Source organism: Acomys russatus, chromosome 10 (genome assembly GCF_903995435.1).
Source record: "Acomys russatus chromosome 10, mAcoRus1.1, whole genome shotgun sequence".
In the NCBI taxonomy this organism is placed as follows: domain Eukaryota; kingdom Metazoa; phylum Chordata; class Mammalia; order Rodentia; family Muridae; genus Acomys; species Acomys russatus.
This window is the reverse complement of record NC_067146.1, coordinates 37,769,384-37,792,051: the sequence shown is the minus strand read 5'-3', so window position 1 is coordinate 37,792,051 and position 22,668 is coordinate 37,769,384. Positions and strand designations below refer to the sequence as shown.

The following is a 22,668-nucleotide window of genomic DNA, read 5'->3' as shown; positions in this document are numbered from 1 at the left end:
TAAACATAAACTGTATGCTTTGAATGTTCATTTATAAGTTTTAATAAGGAAATTAGCTCCCTATCACAAGAAGCTGGGACCCACCTGTCTGATGCACTTGGTATTTCTCTCTCCTCATGAAACCTTTTTGTTATTGCATCAGTACTTGAACATAGCTTAAAAGGTCAAATATGATAAAATTTGGGCAGATTGTAGTACCATAGGTTTTGAAAATCATCATCTAAATAGAGAAACGAGTAGAGTAAACCAAGCCAGCAGACAATATCTCCGCAAGCCTCAGGGTCATAGTGAGTGGACAGACTTTGAACAGTATTAAGACCTGTGCAGTCTCAGAGAAGGAGAAGCCAAGGCCCTGCAGCTCTCTCTGGGGACATGTGGCAGCTCACTGGTAATCCTGCACAGCACTGGAACCTCGCTGGCTCCCGTGAGGGGAAGAGAGCAAGGAGAGCACAGGGAAGGCTCAGGGCACTCAGGTCTTTCTTTTGGAACTTCTCTATAATGACAGGTTGAGGCACTTTCCTGTCCTTCATAGACAGTATTGGGATAAATTCTGCACAGGGTAAGTTCAGTAGACCTGAGGGCACAAGGAGACCCAGGAAGGAGGAATCAGGCATTAGGCATAGCTAGTGAATTATGGGTAATAAGGAATACACAAGGAGAAAATTTTCTCAGTTATATTTTTGTCTACAAATACAATTATCCAACATTTTAAAGCTTGCATTAATATATAGCATTTGATGATATATTACTCATAAAACAGAAAATATAGTGTACTATGATTAAAATTCGAACTTTTATTACTTGTAATTGCATTCTCTTTTCTTTTTTTATAAATTTTTTTTAAAAATTTATTTATTGTAAGCGAGTGTTTTATCTGCAGAAGAGGGCATCAGATCCCATTTTAGATGGTTGTGAACCACCATGTGGTTGCTGGGAATTGAACTCAGGACCTCTGGAAGAGCAGGGGGAACTCTTAACCACTGAGCCATCTCTCTAGTCCCACATTCTCTTTTTGTTTGTCCCTAACTATCAAGATTAGTAATACCATTTCACCCTCCACAGCAATGTGTTAGTTTGATTATTTTATACCTGAGGCAACCATAGGAAGTCACGGCCTGTGAGAACCACCGCCACAGGTTTCTATTATTTTTGGAAGCGTTAGATGATGTAGCAGTTGTTGCTAAATCCAAGAGGACCTTCTGCCCTGGTACAGCAGCACTAATCTGTAACTTCATCTCATCAGCATTTCAAAACATTAGTTAGTCTGAGTTGTCTCCGGGACGGGAGTTGAGAAGGAAGTGCTGCAACTTGAGGAAGTATGGCGAGACACCTACTGTTACAACGTGGCAACGGTTATTTCTTACAGATACTGTTTAAAACAGGAGAAACTGTTTTGAAATACCACATTTCGGAATGAGGGTATAAGTCAATGTGAGAACACTTGTCTGTCGTGGATAAAGCCCTGTGTCTAATCTCTGGTACTGCACAAAAACAAAACATAACACAAAAGCAGAAACCGAAACCACTGTAGACCTTGATCACGCCTTCATTACATGTGCATGTGTGTTTGTGGTTCATGTGTGCGTGCATGTTCTTATGCATGTGTGTGTGTGTGTGTGTGTGTGTGTGTGAGAGAGAGAGAGAGAGAGAGAGAGAGAGAGAGAGAGAGAGAGAGAGAGAGAGAGAGAGAGAGAGAGAGAGAGAGAGAGAGAGGAGAAAGAGAATGGGTTTTCCAGCTACAGGCTAAAGTTCAGGAATCAAGACTACCTTGATATCAGGAGCTAGTATGCTTGTCTATACTTGTGAGTCCCCACCACCCCAGACTATAGCATGTTAAAATTCAGGTTTACTGTAAAGAATATAAAATTATAACAATTAAAATATTTTAAAAGGCATTTGATAATTTGCTTTCAACATGTTGTTGAGTGCCTGCTTCTTCAATAGCTGTGCTACTTAGTGTCATTACTGACATGATAAACATTCATTTGCCTTTCTTGCCACTTTCAGCCCACCCTAGAGCTACCCTCTTACTAGCTATAGCTGTTGAGCGTTCCATAGTTAGAGTGTCTTGGTGGCTCAGGCTAAAAGGTATTTCCCTGAGTATGGATGGCATCTGCTACATCTGAACAGAGCTTATTATTATTTTTTAATTATATTTAAGTTATGTTTCTCCATACATTCTACAAACTGCTGCAGATCTATGTCATTCCATACCATGAATATCTTCACGCCATAATAGGTAGTGCTAAATCTGGGGAGAGGAGGAAGGTATGGACGGGTTTGCAATGAGAGTCCTTACAAACTCATCCTGGGGTCGTGTCCTGTTGGTGTTGCTTTCTTTCTGTTGGGAGTAAAGAAAAATCTCCACACAGAACCAAACCTCCTTGTCATCTTGTCGCCATGTCTGGTGTTTGGGTCTATACCTTTGTTCAGCATTTAGATGAGCTTTGAAATTAAATTATTTACTAACTGTTAATTGCCTTAGTGATAGAATAAAACTACTGAGAGATAGAACCCGTTCTGAGGTTCGAGGAAAAAGCAAAATGACTGGAGGCATGCTTGACTCTAAGTCTTTGTTATGAGGTCACAGAATTCTGATTGAACACTTCCCTCTCTTATTCTAGTACCCATGTGGCACACAGAGTACCCCAACAATTCTTAATTGTTAATTCTTAATTGTTGTTAGGCTGCCTGCCTAAGGTTGTGCATTGGAGTCTTGGCCGTAACCTATGCATCAGGGTCATTACCCATACCTACAGAAGGAAAACCAGGTCACTGGCGATGTGCCCTTGAAGGAGTATTGTTTGGACCCCCCCCCCCATCTTGTTTCTCTGTCTTCCACTTTTCTTTCTTCCCCCTCTTTTCCTTCCCTTCTACTCTCCCATTCTCCCTCCCTTCTCCTGTCTCCATCCCAGCTGCTATGAGGTAGACAGACCTGATATTAGGTAAAACAGTCCTGTTGTTCGGTACTGAGCCACCACGGGCCATAAGCAATGGATTCAGGTGACTATGGACCGAAACCATGAGTCCAAAGAAACCCTTCCTTTTCTAGCTGTATGTCTTAGATATTTTATCAGGAGGGATGGCACACTTATGACACAGGGGCTCTCCACAGCCTCAAACACACAGTAGAGTCAGTGTGGAACTATGACTCTATCATTGGAATGCACATTAAAGGCTACACATGTATTTTATAATGATGTAGTTTAAACATTCACGTCTACTTCTAGGAATGAGATTTCAGCCTAAGGTAGAACTAAACACAATTAATGTTTTCCCCGTTTGGGTGAAAATTCAATTCATGCAACTATTTTCCCAGGGTAGTAGTAATAAACAAAGAGTTTTTTTTTTTTTTTTTTCATTTCTCACCAATTACTTTAATTCTAGTTTTGCTAGTAGCTACAGAATCTTAGATAAGTTCTGTTATTTCTCCAGCCTTTACGTTCTTTATGTCCAAATGGGATGTATAATAGAATCAACTCACAATGGGTCTGTCAGTATTAAATTTAGGTAATAAAGGCCAAAGGCTGAAGAGCAAACCGTTGGTATTTTTGGTATCTGTTATTGCTGTTCAGACAATGAAGTAGAGCTGTTAAGGTCCTTGTGAGTGGCAGAGTGGCGAGCTCTGTTCAGCTGCAGTGTCCCCACTTTCCATTACCCACACCAATGTTCCCCTCCAGTGATCCAGACAATTGACAGCCCTTTGCACTTCTATTCGGTTTTTGAAAAATGTATTAACATTATCTCATTAAATTCAATGTCTCCACGGAGTGTCTGTTAGCAATTGCACATTAGCCATCTGTATTTCCAAGTCACCACGGTGCTCTCAAGCGTGCTTTCTAAGTAGAGATGCGATAAGAAGAAAACAGTTGTCCCATAAGGCTGTTTCCATCCATTCATGCACCTGAGGTCAGAGAGACAAAGCTAATGCTCAAGGCTGACTGCATCTTGGTTTGATCTAGTCTCTTTGTTTAAACAGGACAGAATAATAAAGCTGTATGAAGAAAGGCAAATGAAAGACCTGATCTTTTAATTTTAAAGTAGGACCCTCCCCCAACACACACACCTTTTATATTATTCTCAGTTTTGTTCATTTGCTCGGAAGGGTTTGGCCTCTTTAAACACTTGGCATTTGGGTCCTTTATTTATATACATGGTAATTGCACATCAGACTACTTTTCCATGCTTAAAATAGAGGACACACTTGTGAGAACCTAATCCTCGCAGCTCAGACCGTCTCATGCATGCCCCATTCCAAATAACCATGCTTTCATAGATCAGCACTGTTGTTGTGGAGGACGCCCATGCCTTTGCTCCATCTCATGAAGCCTGTCTGATTGATCTGCAAATTACAGGGTATTTCCACAATGTCTACATATCAGTTCCACAGGGCAAATAACTGATTGTTTTGCTGTAAAATGTGGCAAAGTATTAATTTTCTGCCATTGCAGCGTTAATAGAATGTACTTTAGCCACAGCAGTTAATACCTCTAAAGCCATTTACTTAGAAAAGGAAACCATACTTCCTATTAGTATCTTCTCAAGGTTTTCTTTTTTTGTGAGTAAAATGGAGGTTGTTTTTTAGGACATGTAAACTTTAACATTTTAAAATTTACTCTTCAGTTTTTTGTTGTCACTATGCCCTATTTGAAAGCAACTGCATATTCAAGTCAGATTATGAAGAATGAAAGATGGCCATGTTTAGTCAATTACTTATGTCTCTCCCAAGAGAGAAAAAAATGCTGTCTTCCATTCTCCTATCAGTTCTGTGGGGTCCTTATATGTCTCTCAAGTAGCCGCTGATAGGAGCAAAGGGGTGTTTTCTATAGCTACCTTTTTTTTTTTTTTTTTTTTTTTTTTTTTTTTTTTTTTTTTTTTTTTTAGCTTAGATTCATTGTTAAAGGAGCCCAAAAGCAAATGTGAAGATCATTTCACTCTGATTTAAAACAATTTAGAGAGGAACTGTGAGCACAATATTTTCTCCATTGAAGATCATTTTATCCTGAAGTTTAATATAGGTTTTTGCAATTTCTATTTAGAACTTGGGCTCAGGAGGGTGGTGGTGGAGTGCGACACGCACAAGCTGTTCCGTGGTGAGGAAAAGTGAGCTAGACCGTAGCCCACACAGGGCTAGTCAGGCAGTTCTGAATGCGAGTCCATCGCGTTTTTCTTGATTTTTATGCATTTTTGGGGAAAAAGTGTAATGTGTAATTTGGCATATATGGAAACAAAATCTCATTAAATAAATAAATGGAAAAACAAACAAACAAACAAACCTTGGAGCTCCCTTTCTGCCTACATTAAAATTCAAAGTATATTTGTCCATCATCACTCTGTGTGTTTTTCTGTGGCCTGCACTGTGTGTCTAAACCACCCCCTCCAAATCTCTGTGTTGAAATTCTAAACCACAGTACCTCAGCCCCAATTTGCAGGTAAGATCTCTGAAGAGGTGATTAAATTTAAATGCAGTCACTGGGCCGGTTCCTAATCCAGTGAAACTGACTTTCTTATGAGGCAAGGGAAGGACACTGGAGGTAACGCAGGGAGAGCAGAGGGCACCAGCCACAGAGAGGCTTCAGCAGAGACTCCACCTGCTGCTCTTGTCTTGACCTGCTGTCTTGCATGTTTGGGAAATGCCATTTTTGTTGTCCATGCCACCTGGGCTGCAGCATTTGGACACCTCCAACAAACTAATCCGTATCTAGAAAACAATCCTTTGTTATTAGTTAGGGTGTTTTCTTAAAATATTGTCAATTACCAAATCTTCCTATTTTTCTTGTACTGCATGCTGAATGGGAACAGATTCAACAGACGAGTTTTGCTTTGAGGAAAAATGTGTTTAATTAAAACTCAGCAGATAGTCTTGGGAAAATCATCTTTCTGGGAGATTCTCCCATTTATACACTTAGACTAGAGTAAATGATGCTGAAAGCGTTGTACAGCCCTAGTTATTTCTGATTTCTGTGAAGGCAAGAATTCTATTTTGGGTCTGTACTTCATTAAAAATTTAGCACCATGTAACTATGGAGCTTGGTGTGGCTGTGTGGAATTGTCTTCTCATTGGATACTTTGTTGAAGAAATGGGTTACTATGGTGTTTAAAGCTGGCAGATTGAGTAACTGACCCTAAAAGCTTCTTGCAGTCTTTGCTGCTGTCTTTGACATGTTCTTTCTGTCTAAGAAGATGCTCAGTCAGCATCTAGAAATATGTGGGCTTAATAATTGAGACTCAGAAGACAATTTTTGTGTCAGTATTAAAGATAAGAAGGAGAATTTGTCTGATTCAGCTTCTTTAGTAGATAAACAACTTCAAGTTACTAGCCATGCCATAGACACTTGGAAAAGGTTAACACCACAGTTGACAAATTGACTTCTTTTTCTCCATCGTTGGAATTTTGTTTTGTTTTGTTTTATTGTTTTGAGACAGCATCTCACGATGTAGACCAGGCTGGTTTTGAACTCACAGAGATCTGCCTGCCTCTGCCTCGTAAGTGCTGGGATTAAAGGTGTGCACTACCGCACCCAGACTCCATCATAGGAATTTTTATTGAGACTGCCTTAAACTTGTAAATTATAGGGAGCAGACACCTTAAGATGACATTGAGATACTCTGATTAAACAAAAGATGCCTTTTTATTGTCAGGTGTTATGTGTCCTTATTTTTATTATTTATTTAGCATAAAGTAACATGTTTCATTATGGTATTTTTAAATGAGTATTTCCTTCGGATGAGGCCCTTCTCTGCTCATCTTTCTCCTTCTACACCCTTATGCCATTAGGCTTTCATGCCATGCGCATCTATTATCCTCTCCACACCCCGCCTCCTTGAAAACCCTCTTTTACCCCCTCACAGCCCCCTTTCTAGTCTCATAACCTTTACCTGCACTTACTCTGATGAGTATGAGAGAACATATGGTTTTGTCTTTTGACATTGGATTAACTTCATTAACATAATAATTTCTAGACCCATTTCTTTTTTTGGATTTATAAAGTGTCATTGCATATATGTACCTCATTTCTTTGTATTAGTTGTTGGGTATCTATGTTATTGCATTTTCATGCTATGTAAGTAGAGAAACAATGAACATGTTTGTGCTAGTGTCTCTGTCGAGGGATATAGAATATATATCTATGTATCCCACTGTAGTGGGATAAGCTGGGTCAAATAGTGGTTAAATTTCCAATTTGTTGTTGTTGTTGTTGTTGTTTGTTTTGGTTTTCCTGGAACTCACTCTGTAGACCAGGCTGACCTTGAACTCATATCGATTCACCTGCCTCTGCCTCTCAAACTTCCAATTTTTTTTGAGAAACTTCCACTCTGATTTCACTTGTGCTGAACTAGTTTGCACTCCCACCAGTAGTGGATAAGAAAGAGTCTCTCCATGTCCTCACTGGCATTAAATGTCTTTTTCCTTGGTGGTAGCTATTCTGATTGGGGTGAGATGGAATCTCACAATTATTTTAATTTGCATTTTTTGAAGGCTAAGAATCTTGAACCACTTTAAAAATATATGTTGATCATTTGCCTGCTCCCTCCCTCCCTCCCTCCCTCCCTCCCTTCCCTTCTTCCTTTTGTCTCTCTTTTTACATTTTGATCTTAGACAATTTCAAACATGTATGTAATGTATTCTGATTACTTCCTCTCTTATTTCCCTCTCACTTCTGCCAGCCACTTCCCTTCCCTACACAGCTCTTGTTATGTATTCATTACTTTTAATTTTGTGTTCAACAGAAGATATTAACTGTATGTATGTGAACCTGGGTTTGAAATTCTACATTAGAGATTGATGATCTCATCGGTGCATACAACTATGCCTCCCCTTCTTCCATAACCTGTTAGTTGACGATAACTCATCACTCATTGGTAGAGATCTGTGAGCACATTCTCTATTCACAGCAGACTGTTGGGTGGGCCTGATTTGTATAGACCAAATGCCAGTGGGCACAACCATTTTGAGTTCCTGATTGCCATGGCCCTGCCATGCTTAAAAGACAACATTTTGCAATCCTTTCCTTATCTTCCAGATCATACATTCTTTCAGCTCCACCTTCCACAGTGTATTTTGAACCCTTTAAAGGATTCATTTTAAGCACCCTTTAGAGGTATGGTAAATGTCTTGTCATCTCATATTCTTAATATCTTGTGGAGCCATGGATTTCTACGTTTACCTTCATTCACTATAAAGAAAGGCTTCTTTGATTAAGGGTGAAGGTAGCCTTTGTATGTAGGTGTAAATATAGGTATTTAGAAGGTGGTTTGAATCTGTGTCAATGTAGATAAGTAGGCTCCTCTCCCTCCCAGGGCCTAAATCGTCCTCAGTCACTTTTTTTTTTTTTTTTTAAACCAGATTTATAGTACTAGGCCTGGATTTTCTCTTGTGGGCTACATATCAAATCCAATCAGGATGTAGGTGGTTATCCCTCACAAGAGTTGTACCACTGTTGTATCAATGGGTATGTCTTGTCTGGCACATTGGTGTTATGGTTCGTAGAGTTCCCACCTGGGTGAGATCATTGATGTTCTTACTCCACCAATAGACTTTGTGGCACCATCCAGCACTTTCCAGCACTCCTCAAGGGTACCCAGCAGAGACGGAGCTTCCATCTGTATTTTGCATCCAGAGCATGTGATGTGTTTCACAGTGAGGTCTTAGCATCTAGTTTTTGTGGGTAACCAAGAGGAATGCCAAGAGCCTGATCGTGCACTTGGTACTAGGGTTTTTGTTTAGTGACCCATTACTTCCAAGACTGGCGCTGTTTGACCGTGGACAATATTTGCCAGTTTTTTTTTTTATGTTTTTAAATTGGGTTACCTGATAGTTTTAAGGTTCATTGTAGCTTTTCATATTTTCCTTGTTTTGGTTATTCCTTCCCCAACCCTATTGTCTCCCCCAACCTCTCCCTGTTTGATTGCTCTACCCCCAGCTTTCCCACCCTTTCCGTGTTGATGTATATGCTCCCTCAAGGTGCCCTGTTCCCTGCCTACTGTCTCCTTTCTATGTTTCTTGTTTCTGAACACATGAAGCTAAGGAGTGGGAGCTGGGGGACAGGTGGGAAAGAACATGTTATACCTTGGTTGCTTCCTTCACTATAACATTTTCAAGTTCCATCCACTTACCTGTCTCATTTTGTTTTCATTTATAGCTGAATAAAATTCCATTTTGTATGTATGCTCCATTTTCCTTATCCATTCATCTGTTGATGGAAGTCATTAGCAAATGCTGCTGGGAACCCTGGATATCAAATGTAAGGAATGCAACTAAATCCCTATATCTTACCCTGTCCAAAACTCAACTCCAAGTGAATCAAAGACCTCAGTATATGACCCCATATCCTGAAACTGTAGAAGAAAAAGTAGGGCATGCACTCCAACATATAGAAAAAGGCAAGGATATTCTGGAAAGGGCTCTAGCAGCTTAGGAAATGAGACCAACAGTTGACAAAAGGGATTTCATGAAACTAAAAGGCTTCTGTATAGCAAAGGTGAACTGTGTGAAGAGGCAGCACACAATAGAAAAGAATATTTGCCAAATATATATCTGATAGAGTAACTAAACAAACAAACAAAAACAACAACAACAAAAAAAAAACCAAACAAACAGACAAAAACAAAAAACTAAACTCCAAAAAAACAAAACACCGAATAGAAATGGATTATGGAACTAAACAGTTCTCAAAAGAAGATATTTGAATGGCAAAGAAGTACTTTTAAAAAGCATTAGCATCACTGCAAAAATTCTGATTTGATTTACTTGTTGATGTTATGTCTCCGCAGGCAGAATGCCTCTCATCAAGGGTACAAATGACTGCAGGTATGGGTATGGACGTGGGGAGAGCGAGTCCTTGCATACTGCTGGGGCGAGTGAAGCTAGTGCAGCCATTTTAGAAATCAGTCTAGAGGTTTCTCAAAAAGCTGGAACAACCACTCCTGGGTATGTACCCAAGGAATGTATATCCTACTATCAGGACACTTGTATGTCTGTGTTCCTGTAGCTCTATTCTCAATAGCTGGGAAGTAGGACTATGGTCCCCCCCCCCCCCCCCCCCCCCCCCCCCCCCCCCCCCCCCCCCCCCCCCCCCCCCCCCCCCCCCCCCCCCCCCCCCCCCCCCCCCCCCCCCCCCCCCCCCCCCCCCCACCCCCCCCCCCCCCCCCCCCCCCCCCCCCCCCCCCCCCCCCCCCCCCCCCCCCCCCCCCCCCCCCCCCCCCCCCCCCCCCCCCCCCCCCCCCCCCCCCCCCCCCCCCCCCCCCCCCCCCCCCCCCCCCCCCGCTTATTGACTGACAACCTTTTGGTGATTAATTTTTGCAGTTCTTTATATATTTTAGGTTGTAAATCCATGTCTGAAGTAGATGACAGGCTTTCTCCCATTCTTCAGGCTGACTTGTCATTCTGGGACTTGTTTCCTTTGCTGTGCAGAGTCTTTTAATGTAATGTCATTCTAATTGGCAACGCTTTGTGTTATTTCCTATGTTATTGTCAGCTTGTAAAAAAGTTCTTCCATAAGCCTTATCTTGAAGTCTTTTCCTTTAGCATTTTAAACATTTCAGGTTTTAAATTAAAGTCCTTGATGTATTTTGAATCGGTGTCACCAGTTTAACCAGTACTATTTGTTGCCATTCAACAAAAACCAAACAATGAAACTATTTAGTTACATGTAACTATTCTGTTTCCTCCACCCCCCACCCCCGCCTGATTGCACAGATTGAGCTTTTGTTACAGAAGCAACAAGTTGAAAGCTTACTTGCAGAGGGATGATTTTCAGTTTTGATAGTGTTTATGTGTATACAAACACATTATAAATGCAAATAAAAATAAACATTTGGGTAGACTTTTTCCCTTCTATGTTTTCAGATATACTCTTTTATTTATTCTCTTTTTGAATCTTCTCAACAGCATATTGTTGATCTCGCTACCTCACAAATTTGCGAACTTTTATTTGCTGAAGGTGGCTCATTTATGTTTACTGTAATCTTTGATACGGTTGGGCTTACCTTTCTTTTTATTTGAAGTTAATATTCTTGTATGCTTTTTTAAAAAAAAGAATCCCTCCTCTAATTTTCCTCTTTACTCCCTAGCTTCCTTACATTTTTCTTTCATTCCTCAATTTATCTAATATGTATACATCTTATTTATAAAAACGTAGCAAACACTTGAGATGTAAGGGAAACACTAAAATTTGTGACTTTGGAGTTAAGTAGTTTTTATACTCTGTTCTAATTAATTCAAGAAATCTTAACATGATTTTCTCTTCTTTTGCTTGCTTTCTTGTACTTATCCCAAGATTCCAGCCAAGCTTCATGTTGAAGTACTATGGAAGTTAATACCTTGATTTATTTGCCTCAGGTGGCAAAGGTTGCAGTGTATCTATATCTCTCTGTCAGCATACTAATTGGTGATATAAAGTCATTGCTTTATTTTGTTTGGTTGGTTTGATTTTTGGAGTCAGGGTCTCTCTACATATCCCTGGCTGTCCTGGAACTCACAATGTAGACAAGGCTGCCCTCAAACTCCCAGTGATCTCTGTACCTCTGCTTCCTGAGTGCTAACCACACCCAGACAAATTATTTCCTCTTTCTTAACTTTAAAATATCACTTTCCAGTTTGCAGCCATTGTTATCTCTTAGTAACTTTTCTGTTTCTATGTATTCTGTCTCTCCTTGAAGTTTCTGGTGAGAATTTTATGTAAACATGAGATTATTGCTCCTTTAACTATTTGTTTTCTCCCACTCAATACACATTAAATATTTTATTATACTGATTAAATATTGATCATAAAATAACTTCAAAGTCATTCTTAGCATTGTACTGTTACTCCTGTTCCCAGAGCTTTAGTTCCTCTGCCCATTAAACTCTATGCTTCTCTTTTCATGGCTTCATCTTTCAAGATTGTGTAAATGGATTTGTGACTTTAGGATTTGTACTCATGTTTTTACTTGAGAACCACTGTCAGCTTATTCTATTTCTGACATTTGTTTCTGTTGAATGCATCACAAAGCCATGCTATCATTTTATTTTAATTAAAGTAATTAAAATGATTTTTAATTAAGATGAAATTATTAAGAAAAAAGTAATGGCTATAACTTTAGGTAGAATTACATTTTCCTGATGACTAAGGGTTTTGACTATACATTGCCTTTCTGTAGAACTGGCTAACTGAGTCTTTGCTTTGCCCTTCTAGCCCAAAAACCACATTATCACCTATCTTTCCTGTTTTTATAAAATAAACACTCCATTTACCTTTCTTGGGAAGACTTAGTGTTCTTACCTTGTTGCCCAATTTCATGTATCCTTAAAGGTTTCTGCTATTTTAACCTAATAATTTTCTTCTTATTTTGGGACATTTCTTTGAAATTTTACTCCTAATTACATTGTATCATTTCAAGATCCCTCAAAATGTCTGTTAGATTTTTTTTTTCATGATCATGAGTTATTAGTTTAAAAAGTGTATTTTTAGTCAATTTGTCTCATTTGGGGTGGAAAGGAGACAAGAAAGCATTTATTATTTTCATTTTAAACTAATTGTTATAGTTGGCATACAAGTAATGGACTTCATCATTAAATTTCATTTATTTGTGTCTTTGTACTTTCTTATTCAACCTCCCTACTACTTTCCTCTTCAATCTCAACGTACAAATTTCCCCCCTGTAATCTCCTTTCTGCTTTCATGTATGTGTATAAGCAAATGTAGATTCTGCACATGAAGGAAAACATGCGGTATTGTTTTTTTTTCCTATCTTTTGCCTCCCCCATTTAGTCCCTTCCTCCCTCATCATAATCTCTCTTTTACCTTTATGATATCTGCATATATCTTATACATGGTACACACACACACACACACACACACACACACACACACACACACACACACCACACACCAGAGAGACAAAACATAGTTCATGTATTTCTGAGTCTGGCTTGTGTTGTTATTTATATATCATTTAGAAATCATGTTAATGATAATCTCTATCAACTTTCCTGAAGATGCTATGATTTTCAGCTTCTTTATGGCTGAATAAAATTCCATATGTATATTAACCAGATTTTCATTGAATTAATCTGTTGATGATTTAGGTGGATTGCGTATCTTATGTACTGTGAGTTCCTCACTTACATAGTGTTTTCCATAGTAAGCATTTTTGTAATTTTTTCTCAATGATAACCGTTCTCACTGGGATGAGACAGCATTTCAGTGTTGTTTTAATTTGCATTTTCATGATAGCTAAGGATGTTGAACAGTTTCCAAATACTTGCCATTTGTATTTCTACATTTGAGATCAGTTCTATTTATTTACTTATTTATTTAGATGATTTTTCATGCTTAATTTTTGAAGACTTTCCTTTATTGTCTTTATCAATCTCTATCACATATACAGTTGGCAGACATTTTGTCCTGTTCTGTAGGCTGTCTCTTCACTCTGATGCTTGCTTCCTTTGCAGGGCAAACACTCTTCAATTTCATGTAATCTCATTTGTCAGTCACAATACTGTTTATGACCTATTAGAATTCAAGAGTAGAATGACCCGTTATCCCTGAGTGACGTGTCCTTAGCTACTTGATTTACTGTTTAAATATCTTGGAGGAACAGTTTTTAAGACGGAGTATTATACATTCATGATTTACTGGAAGAATAACAGTATTTTCATTTGTATAATTTCTGTTATAACTGCAGCTGTTATAACTAGAAAGTTGTAGATAAGATGACCATTCAAATAAAACTTTATGGAATGTGAAATGTGATTTTTGTACAACTTTCATGTGTCACAAAATTCCCATCTTTTGGACCCTCCCAACTATTGAACCAAGGAAGGTAACAATTATTCTGTGTCCATAGGATATATAAAAACACAAGGTAGCCTATGATTGCAGTATGTATAATAGCTTATTAATCTCTAATTTAGAAGATTATGTCATAATATGGAAATGTTCATAGCACATTGAATGTGAGAACACAGGCCATAAAACATGTGTATTGAACATGATAACATCTATACAAAAAAGCAGCTGCCCGCAAGACAGCCCAGCGAGAATGCTGTATCAAAATATTCAGAGTGATCTACAGCCCAGCGAGAATGCTGTATCAAAATAATATTCAGAGTGACCTTGTGGTTAGATGATGAGTAAATTTAATTCTACATGTGCTTGTTTGTATGTTCTGGATTGGTACTATGACTGTTTATTGCACTGTTTTAAAAATATTCTTATATCAGAAAAAGTTGTTTATCCAGTGTCAGCAAATTGGTACATTGATACAATCTATTTTGTTTCCTCTTTGTTTCATGTTTAGCCAACAAGTCCCAAATTTGGAAAAGCTGACTCGTATGAAAAACTGGAAAAACTAGGGGAAGGATCTTATGCAACGGTATACAAAGGGAAAAGCAAGTAAGTTAAATGCTTTCAAGAATACATCATATGCGTAGTGTATCTGCTCTCAATATTAAGTAACAGTATAAATAAACAATTCAAATTTACTTCATAATAGATTTTCCTGCTTTTTGGTTTCCAGACTTCTGTGAGCTTGTTTCAAACAAGTCTAAAAACTAGTGGAAGTGGTTTTCCTGGTGGCAGGTCGTCCTGCGGATTTCTCTAGTTCATCATAACTTTGTTTATTTTTTCTCAGTGGAGTTAGAACACTCCAGTGAGAAATATTTCCAGGTGAACGAAGCAATTAATTTCATATGGTGCTTTAGTGTTTATTTACTATTTTTCATTTTTCCTTTTATCAAAATATTCTTTCCCCATACAATATATACCGATTATAGTTTCTCCTACCACTCCTCCTCCCAGTTCTTCTCCGTATCCACCTCCCCTCCAGATCCACTCCCTTCTGTCTCTCATTAAAGAATATAATAAGATGAAGCAAAAACCATTATATCAAAGTTAAATATGGCAACCCAGCAGGAGGAAAAGAGTCCCCAAAGCAGGAACAAAGGCCAGAGACCCACTGTTCTTACAGTCAAGAGTACCATAAAAATTCTAAGCTAAAAGCTGTACCACATATGCAGAGGACCCGGTGTAGACCTGTATGGGCTCCGTGCTTGCTACCTCAGTCTCCATAAGTTGATACGCATCTTGTTTAGTTGATTCACGGGGGCTTATTCTTCCAGCGTTCTCATCCCCTCTGACTCTTATACTCTTTCTGCCACTTCTTCCTTGGTTCTCAGAACTCTAAGAGGAGGCATTTGATGGAGACATCCATTTAGACTATCTCTTCATGTAGTGTCTGGCTGTGGGTCTCTTCATCGGTTCCCGTCTGCTGCAGCAGGAAGCTTCTCTGATGATGACTGAGTAAGGCATTGGTATATGACAATAGCAGAGCAGAATTTCATTAGCAGTCATCTTGTTGATACTTTTTTTAAGAGACCAGTTTTACCCTAGATCTCTGGAGTGTCTAGTCTCTGGTTTTTGGTCACCAATGTAGCACCAGGTATGGGTTCTGTCTCATGGAGTTGGACCTAAAGTCAAATCAGACATCAGTTGGGTACCCCTGTAAGTTTTGTGCCACCATTGCCCTAGCATATATTGCAGGCTGGACAGGATGTAGGTCAAAAGTTGGTGTTTATGTTTCTTTTTTGTTAACATGCAGAGTACCTTCCTGCATCAGAGGCACAGGAGTGAAAGGGTGAAGGCTTTATATAGGCATCAGCTGGACTTTTCCATGTTCGGTGAGTTGTGTGGGCGTTGTACTTGGTAGTGGTGCCCTACTATCAGTTTTGCAGAGTGCAACCCTTCATTTTAGCAGCAGCAGCCTGGGTTGTTTGGGGATTTCCATGGGACTCCCTTGGCCAACAACTCAATCGAGTGCAACCTGTCCCAGCACTGGAAGCCTCACTTGGCAGCAGGAGCCGGGCAGTTGAGACTCCATATCTCCATTATTAGGAGACCTCATTAAGACTATCTAGGTTTCCATAGGCTCCTTCAAATGCCCCTCAATGTCAGCTGTCTCTCCAGGCATTCTCTCTGTTATCCTACCTCTCTCTGCTCCTCCCCACTTCATCCTCCTGTTTCAGTCACCACTACTCCAGAGTCCACCTGCAGGGTCTATTCTATGTCTTCCTCTCAGGGAAATCCATGTGTCCACCCTAGACCCTTCCTCTGTATCTAGTCTTTCTGAGTTTACAGAGTATAGCTTGGTTATCATTTGCTTAATGGCTAAAGTCCACATATAAGCAAATACATACCATATTTCTCTTTCTGGGTCTGGGTTGCTTCACTCAGAATGATTTTTTTTTCTATTTGCCTACAAATTTCATGATGTCATTTTTAACAGCTGAGTAATACTCCATTGTGTAAATACTATATTTTCTTTATCCACTCTTCAGGTGAGGGACATCTAGGATTTAGAATAAATATAAATGATCTAAGTCCAAACATATTATCATTCTTGACATTCTTTTGAATTAAACATTTATTCCATCTTTCCCAAATCATTTAGTTTAAAACCACAAGCTTTTCTATTCTTCCTTCCTTCCTTCCTGTCTCTACCTTTGGCAGAGCCTCATGAAGCATTTTTTTTTGTTTTGTTTACTTTGAGAAACATCTCAAGAATTATAGTGGTTGAACACCCTGAGTCTCATGAACCTGCCTCTCCACCAGGAACAGAATGTTTCAATTTGCATGAATTTTCTACACAAAGATTAGTGATTGAATAACCATACTATATTATCTTAAAATTCAAAGAATACTTTTAATGATTTTACATTAGAAATTTTTTTTCTGTTTTATGCTAAGGTCATATGTTAGGGAAAGAGGGATCCCATTCCTGAGGATGAGGGGAGGGAGATACAAATAACATGTAAAGCGAATAAATTTTAAAAAAATTATCAATCAATCATATATATATATCATATCATATCTTGATTATGTTTTCCTCTTCCTCTACTTCTCCCATCTCCTACCTACCTTCCCTTTCATTTATATCCACCCCCTCTCTGTCTCTCATCAGAAAACAAACAGGCTTCTAAGAGATAAAATAATAATAAATAAAACAAAATAATAATAAATAAAATACAATATGATAAGATAAAACAAACACAAATACCCTAGAATAGGACAAAACAAATAGAAGGAAAAGAGCCCAAGAAAAGGAACATGAAACAGATATAGACACAGAGACTCACTCATTTGCATACTCAGGAATCCCATAAAACTCCAAACTCCAAACCTAGAGCTATAATATATGCACAAGGTCCTATGGACAGGGTCCTATGGGGGAGGGAGGAGAAAGGGGGAGAGCAAGAATAGAGAGAGAGAGAAAGAAAGAGAGAGAGAGACAGAGACAGAGAGAGACAGACACAGGGAGACAAAAGAGAAGAGAAGAGAAGAGAAGAGAAGATGGGGAGGAAAGGAAGGGAGAGGAGAGAATTAGAAGTTACAGTTAAAAAGAAAGGAAAAAGAAAAGAAAAGAAAGGAAAAGCTTTGAGGTAAGGGCTCCTCCAAAGGTGCCACTGACTTTGTTGTCTCTTGGCCATCTAATTTGAGCATAAGGATTATTGTTAAGAGTACCTTGTTTCCCCAGTGAGACATACTGCCTAGGAGGAAATTAATTTTTCATTTGCAAGTGGTTGTCAATTGGAGATGGCTTCTGGGTTAGGGATGGGGCATGTGTCCACTCCTCCTTTCATCTCTAGGTCACCATCTGGTGCAGGCCTGAGCAGGCCGTGTGCATACTGCCTCAGTCTCCATGAGTTTATATGTGTGCATCTTGTTGATTCAGAGGGCCTTGTTTTCTTGGTGTGCTACATCCTCTTCAGGATGTCCTTCATCCACTTCCTGTCTCCTCTTCTGTGTGGTTCCCTGAATGCTTAAAGGCGGGATTTCTTGGAGATACCTGGTTTAGGGTAGAGTGTTCCGAGATCTCTCACATTCTGTAAAATATCTTCATATTTGTTCTATCTGCTGCAGGAGGAAGCCTCTTTGATGATAACTGGATCTTTGAGTATAACAGAATATTATTAGGAGTCATTTTATTGCTACTTAAAATATTTAAGAACAGTAGTATTTAGTTTTACCCCATGTCCCTGGGCTATGTTAACCTCTGGTTCTTGGTTACCAAAGATGTGTCAGTTATGGGTTGTATCTCATGGAGTGGGCTGGTTAATCCCACAAGCTTTATGGAACAACTGCATTAGTATATCTTACAGGCAGGACATCATCGTAGAGTAAAGATTTGTAGCTGAGTTGGTGCTTACATTCCTCCTTTGCTAGTGTGTGGGGTATCCTCCTATATACCCAAGACTCCAGCCCATAGTCATGAGGGATCTAGTTAGGCACGAGCTGTTCTTCTCTATGTTCAGTGAATTGTGTAGATGTCGTCTTGAGGTGTGGGCCTTGCCGTCAGTTTGTGGAGAACAACCTATAGTCTTGGCAACAGCCTGGGTTGTTTAAGGGATTCCCATGGGACCCCTTTTACTAGCAACTTAATTAGATGTAACCCATTCCCAGCACTAGAAGTCTCATTTGGTGACAAGAGATGGCCAGTTGGGGCTATGTCTCACCCATTATTTGGTGACTTCACTTAGATTTATTTTTGTAAATCTTCTACTGTAGTAATTGGGTTAACTCTGAGAGCAAAGGCCTTTTTTTTTTTCAGGATTGAGCAAACATGATAGCAGAAAGAAAAGAAGTAGAGCCCGAAAGCTATGCTATTAATGACTTATTCAAGTAGCTTAGGAACATGGGAGGTTAGAGTAATGCTTTGTACAGAGAAGTTGATGTATACAGAGGTTGTGTTCCAAGATTTTTATTCTTTCCCACATGAAATTAGTAGTGTTCATTGTATAAAAATCACTTGTACATTTTAAGATTAACAGTGTGATGCTAACTAGCCATTAGGAAGGCAATTATTTGGTATAAACCGCAGGACTTATTTTTGCCTCATTTACCTCTGATGGTGCCCTCCATGGTATCTGCCATCATAATCGCCCTCTCCCACCGCTCAGCTGTCTTGGTGCATGGAACTTCATCAACTTTCTGTGGTCATGCAGCTGGTTGGTAGCAACACCTGATTAGCTCATGTGCTTTTGGCTCTAAGACATCCCCCAACCCCCAATCACCACACCTTCCCTTTGTATTATACACACTTTAAAGCCTTGGAAAGATTGGGTTCTTATTGAATAATCCAGATAGTCCTCACATATGCTCTGACTTGTTTCAATTGTGATTCAAACAAAAGCAAACATTCCATTTGATGATAAGTAAACAAGCACTTAAAACTGTGTACCCACAGAAGATTCGTTCCACTAATGTGCAGGTCAGAAACTCTACTAAACATTTAACATGAAGATTTCCTTCAAAATCTTAGAGCGGGGTGAATACTTTTCCAATCATTACTCTTAAATAAAGGAAGTACTTTGCCAGCACCTTTAGTCTTTGAGAAGGATGACTGTAGACAGTTGATAGTTTTCATTTCAGTAGATTTAAGTTTATCTTGTCAGCATTTCTTAAGAAGTCTCTCCAACCTGCTAGTCACATGTAGAATTTAATTTCCTCCAGCAGGAGACGAAAACCGTTGCCTGCTGATTTAAGAGATGATAGGTTTCCTGGGCTCTGTTACTTTTGGGTAGTAAAGTCTGGATAAGACAACAGCTATGCACTTGTCCTACAGCAGAATGTGAGAGTTGAGTTTGTTTGGTGTGTCCCTAGAGTGCTATGTAATTAAAGGAGCCTCTGAAAGACCGAGAGCCTGTTTCTGTATTCTTTAGCACCCTTTCACACAAATCAACATCCCTGCCTCTGCCTTGAAACATTTGTTTGGCACCCTCCTCCATCTCTTATTATTTTGCAGAAAAGCTTCTTGGTCTTAGAAATGCCTGTGTTTCTCAGTTTTTTTTTTGTTTGTTTGTTTTTTGTTTGTTTGTTTTGTTTTTTTTAAGGATTTCACACACATGCTCATTGTATTGATTATAAGTGTCATGTTTAGATTTCACCACTAACCTTATTGTGGTTGCTGGCCAAGGCTGGCAAAGCAAAGAACCACTTAAACATCAGGCTGAGCATCAGGATTTTGTTGTGTCATAGTTCTGGAGCTGGAGATGAAAGGTCAAGAGGAGAGCACTTTGTCCTTTCCCAGGATGTGTGATGGAAAGTCTCTGCCATAACTCTTTCTAGCCATTGGGGTGGTGTGATGGTTTTGGGGTTCCTTCTACCTTTCATCTTTATAGTGTTCTGCTTAGTGTGTTTGTGTCTGCATCTGTCCAGTGTTCCCTCTGGATCAAGACATATATAATATAGGATTAATGTCATTCTTAATGGCTTCATTTGATCCTGATGGCTCTTTGATGACCCTAGTTTTTGTTTTACATACTTTCTCTGTGTCTGAATTATACAATTACACATATTCTTTCTCTCCCCTATCTCTCTCTCCTCTCTCTTTCTCTCTCCCCCCACCACCACATACACACATGCATATGCACACACACCACATGTGTGTATGGGCTCTCCCATGCATGTGCATGGGTAGGCCTCTATTGTTGGTGACCTTAATTTTGAGACTGGGTCTGTCACTGTGCCTGGATCCTGCCGTTCTGCTAGAAGAGTTGGCCAGTAAGTGCCAGGGATCATCTGTCATTATGTAGTCTTTACGTAGACTTTGCCAAGTCTGCGGCTACAGTTGTATGCCTCTGTGTCTGGCTTTTTTTATTGGTGCTATGGATCCAAACTCAAGTCATCAATCTTGTATACCAAGCATTTTAAAAAACAAGCCATCTCCCCAACCCTTAATACCAAATACTGTTCTTTTCTGAGATTAGGACTAAGTATAAACACATGTTTTCTTGGAGGACACGATTTAATCCTTAACAGTTACTCAATTTAAACCTCCTAGTTTCACATTGTATTCACAACAGTCTTCTTTTAGAACCTGTGACATGTTAGCTGTCCCATAGCTCCTGCGTTTATTCACAATGTAAACAAAGCTTATTGTTGGGATAATGGCAATCCATGGTTTAGAAACCCATGGTGGAATAGAAAGAGGCTGTTTTGTTGATATTGTTGTTGCTGTTGCTGTTGTTGTCATTGAGTTCTGGCCTCCCTTGAGTTCTTGTAGGAGCACCAACATTGCTCATGGAGATTCCTGTGTGGGTAGCCCTGACTGCTTGACTTTTAAAGAGTGATTTATTGGCTGCAGTGTGTTTTTTTCTGTTCTCTTTGAAATTTCCTTACTTTTTATTTATTTCTTTTACCAATTCTTGGGGAAGTTTATCCTTTTTGGGTTAATTTTCAATAATAATCTTTATTCATTAAGATAATAATATTATCATATCAGTTCCCCTTTGCTTTCTTCCCTCCAAACCCTTCTATGTATGCCTGTTGTCATCTTTCGCATTTATGCTCCTCCTTTTAAATTGTTGTTACAAGTGAGTCTGTGTGTGTATATTTATATATACGCACATACATTCATACACACTGGTCCATATAATGTTACTCTTATGTATATGCTTTCAGGACTGACCATTTGGTATTGGATACGCAATTAGGGGGTTCTTCCCTAGGGAAGAACATAGCACTTCTTAGTTGCCTATCATTTTTTGTCTAGGATTGAGACCTCTTGAACTTTCCTTCTTCCATGAGAGCATGTTTAGTAGTGTCCTCCCTGTTTAGAATGTGTTCAGGAAGCCATGTTGGTAAAACATCATGAGTGCCACTTTTCTCACATTCTGGGAGACAGGATCTCACCGCAGATCTCATGTCCCTCTGGCTCCGGCTCTTACACTCTTTTTGCCCCTCTTTTATAATGATTCCCGAGCCTCACATGTAGGACTTGTGTTGGAGATGTATCTGCCAGAGCTGGGATCCACTCTGCATTTTGGTTAGCTGTGGTTTTCTGATGGTCTCCAAATGTTGCAAACAGAAGTTTCATTGATGAGGGGGTAAGAACTACACTTATCACCATCATCATCATCCTCCTCATCCTCATCACCGTGATCATCATCATAGTTTTTTGACAGTTTCATACATGCATATAAATTATTCTCATTATTCTCTCTACAACATCTCACTTCCCTCTGATTTCCTTCTTTCTCCTGCTAGTCCCTTTCCTAGATTCACTACTTGTGATTTTGTTTTGTAACTGATTTGGTTTAACCAGGGCCTTCTGTGTGACCATTAAAACTATCCACTGGTGCCTTACCAACTTTAGATGTGTGATTGAGAGAGATGGCAAGAGTCTGTACAATTTTACAGCCTCTGGGGCCTTTCTGTCCCCAGCTCATGAGGAGGTATATCATACTTGGCAGTTGGGCTTTTGTTTAAAACCAGTGTTATTAGGATGGAACTTAATTTTTAAGAGAGATGGCACAGGTGCATAAATTATTCTATATAAGATAGGATTTCTCTTACTATATAAACTAATGTACAGTAAGACAGGTCCTGGTAAACTGGTATGGTATTTCAAAAAGAGGGGAGGAGGATAATGTTGACTGCAGAATTTGAAATGTGAAGCCATAGCTTCAGTGCTGGCAAATCAAGTCTACCTCATCACTGTATCCCTGTGGGATTCTTCGTGGCTCCCTTATGTGGCTGATCTCCTCAACTTCCCAGGAAAATATAAGATTTTAATCTTTTGGTAATAAGCCTAAATTTGTTGAACTCTGAAGGTCTCAAAATAAAAGCAAATGGATTCACTTTGATATTGTGCAAATTTTGACTAAGCCAAAGTAACTGAGTATCAGGA

General features: G+C 39.3%; 1 protein-coding gene across 6 annotated transcripts in view; it reads left to right on the top strand.

The window, feature by feature from the left end:
* The window catches only part of Cdk14 (cyclin dependent kinase 14), a 539,697-nt gene that overhangs the window by 138,060 nt on the left and 378,969 nt on the right, over positions 1 to 22,668 (top strand). For all 6 annotated transcript variants that reach the window (XM_051152013.1, XM_051152018.1, XM_051152014.1 and 3 more), the window contains one exon: positions 14,284 to 14,378. In XM_051152013.1, the coding sequence (XP_051007970.1) occupies positions 14,284 to 14,378 (95 nt within the window). The remainder of the gene's footprint in view (positions 1 to 14,283; positions 14,379 to 22,668) is intronic.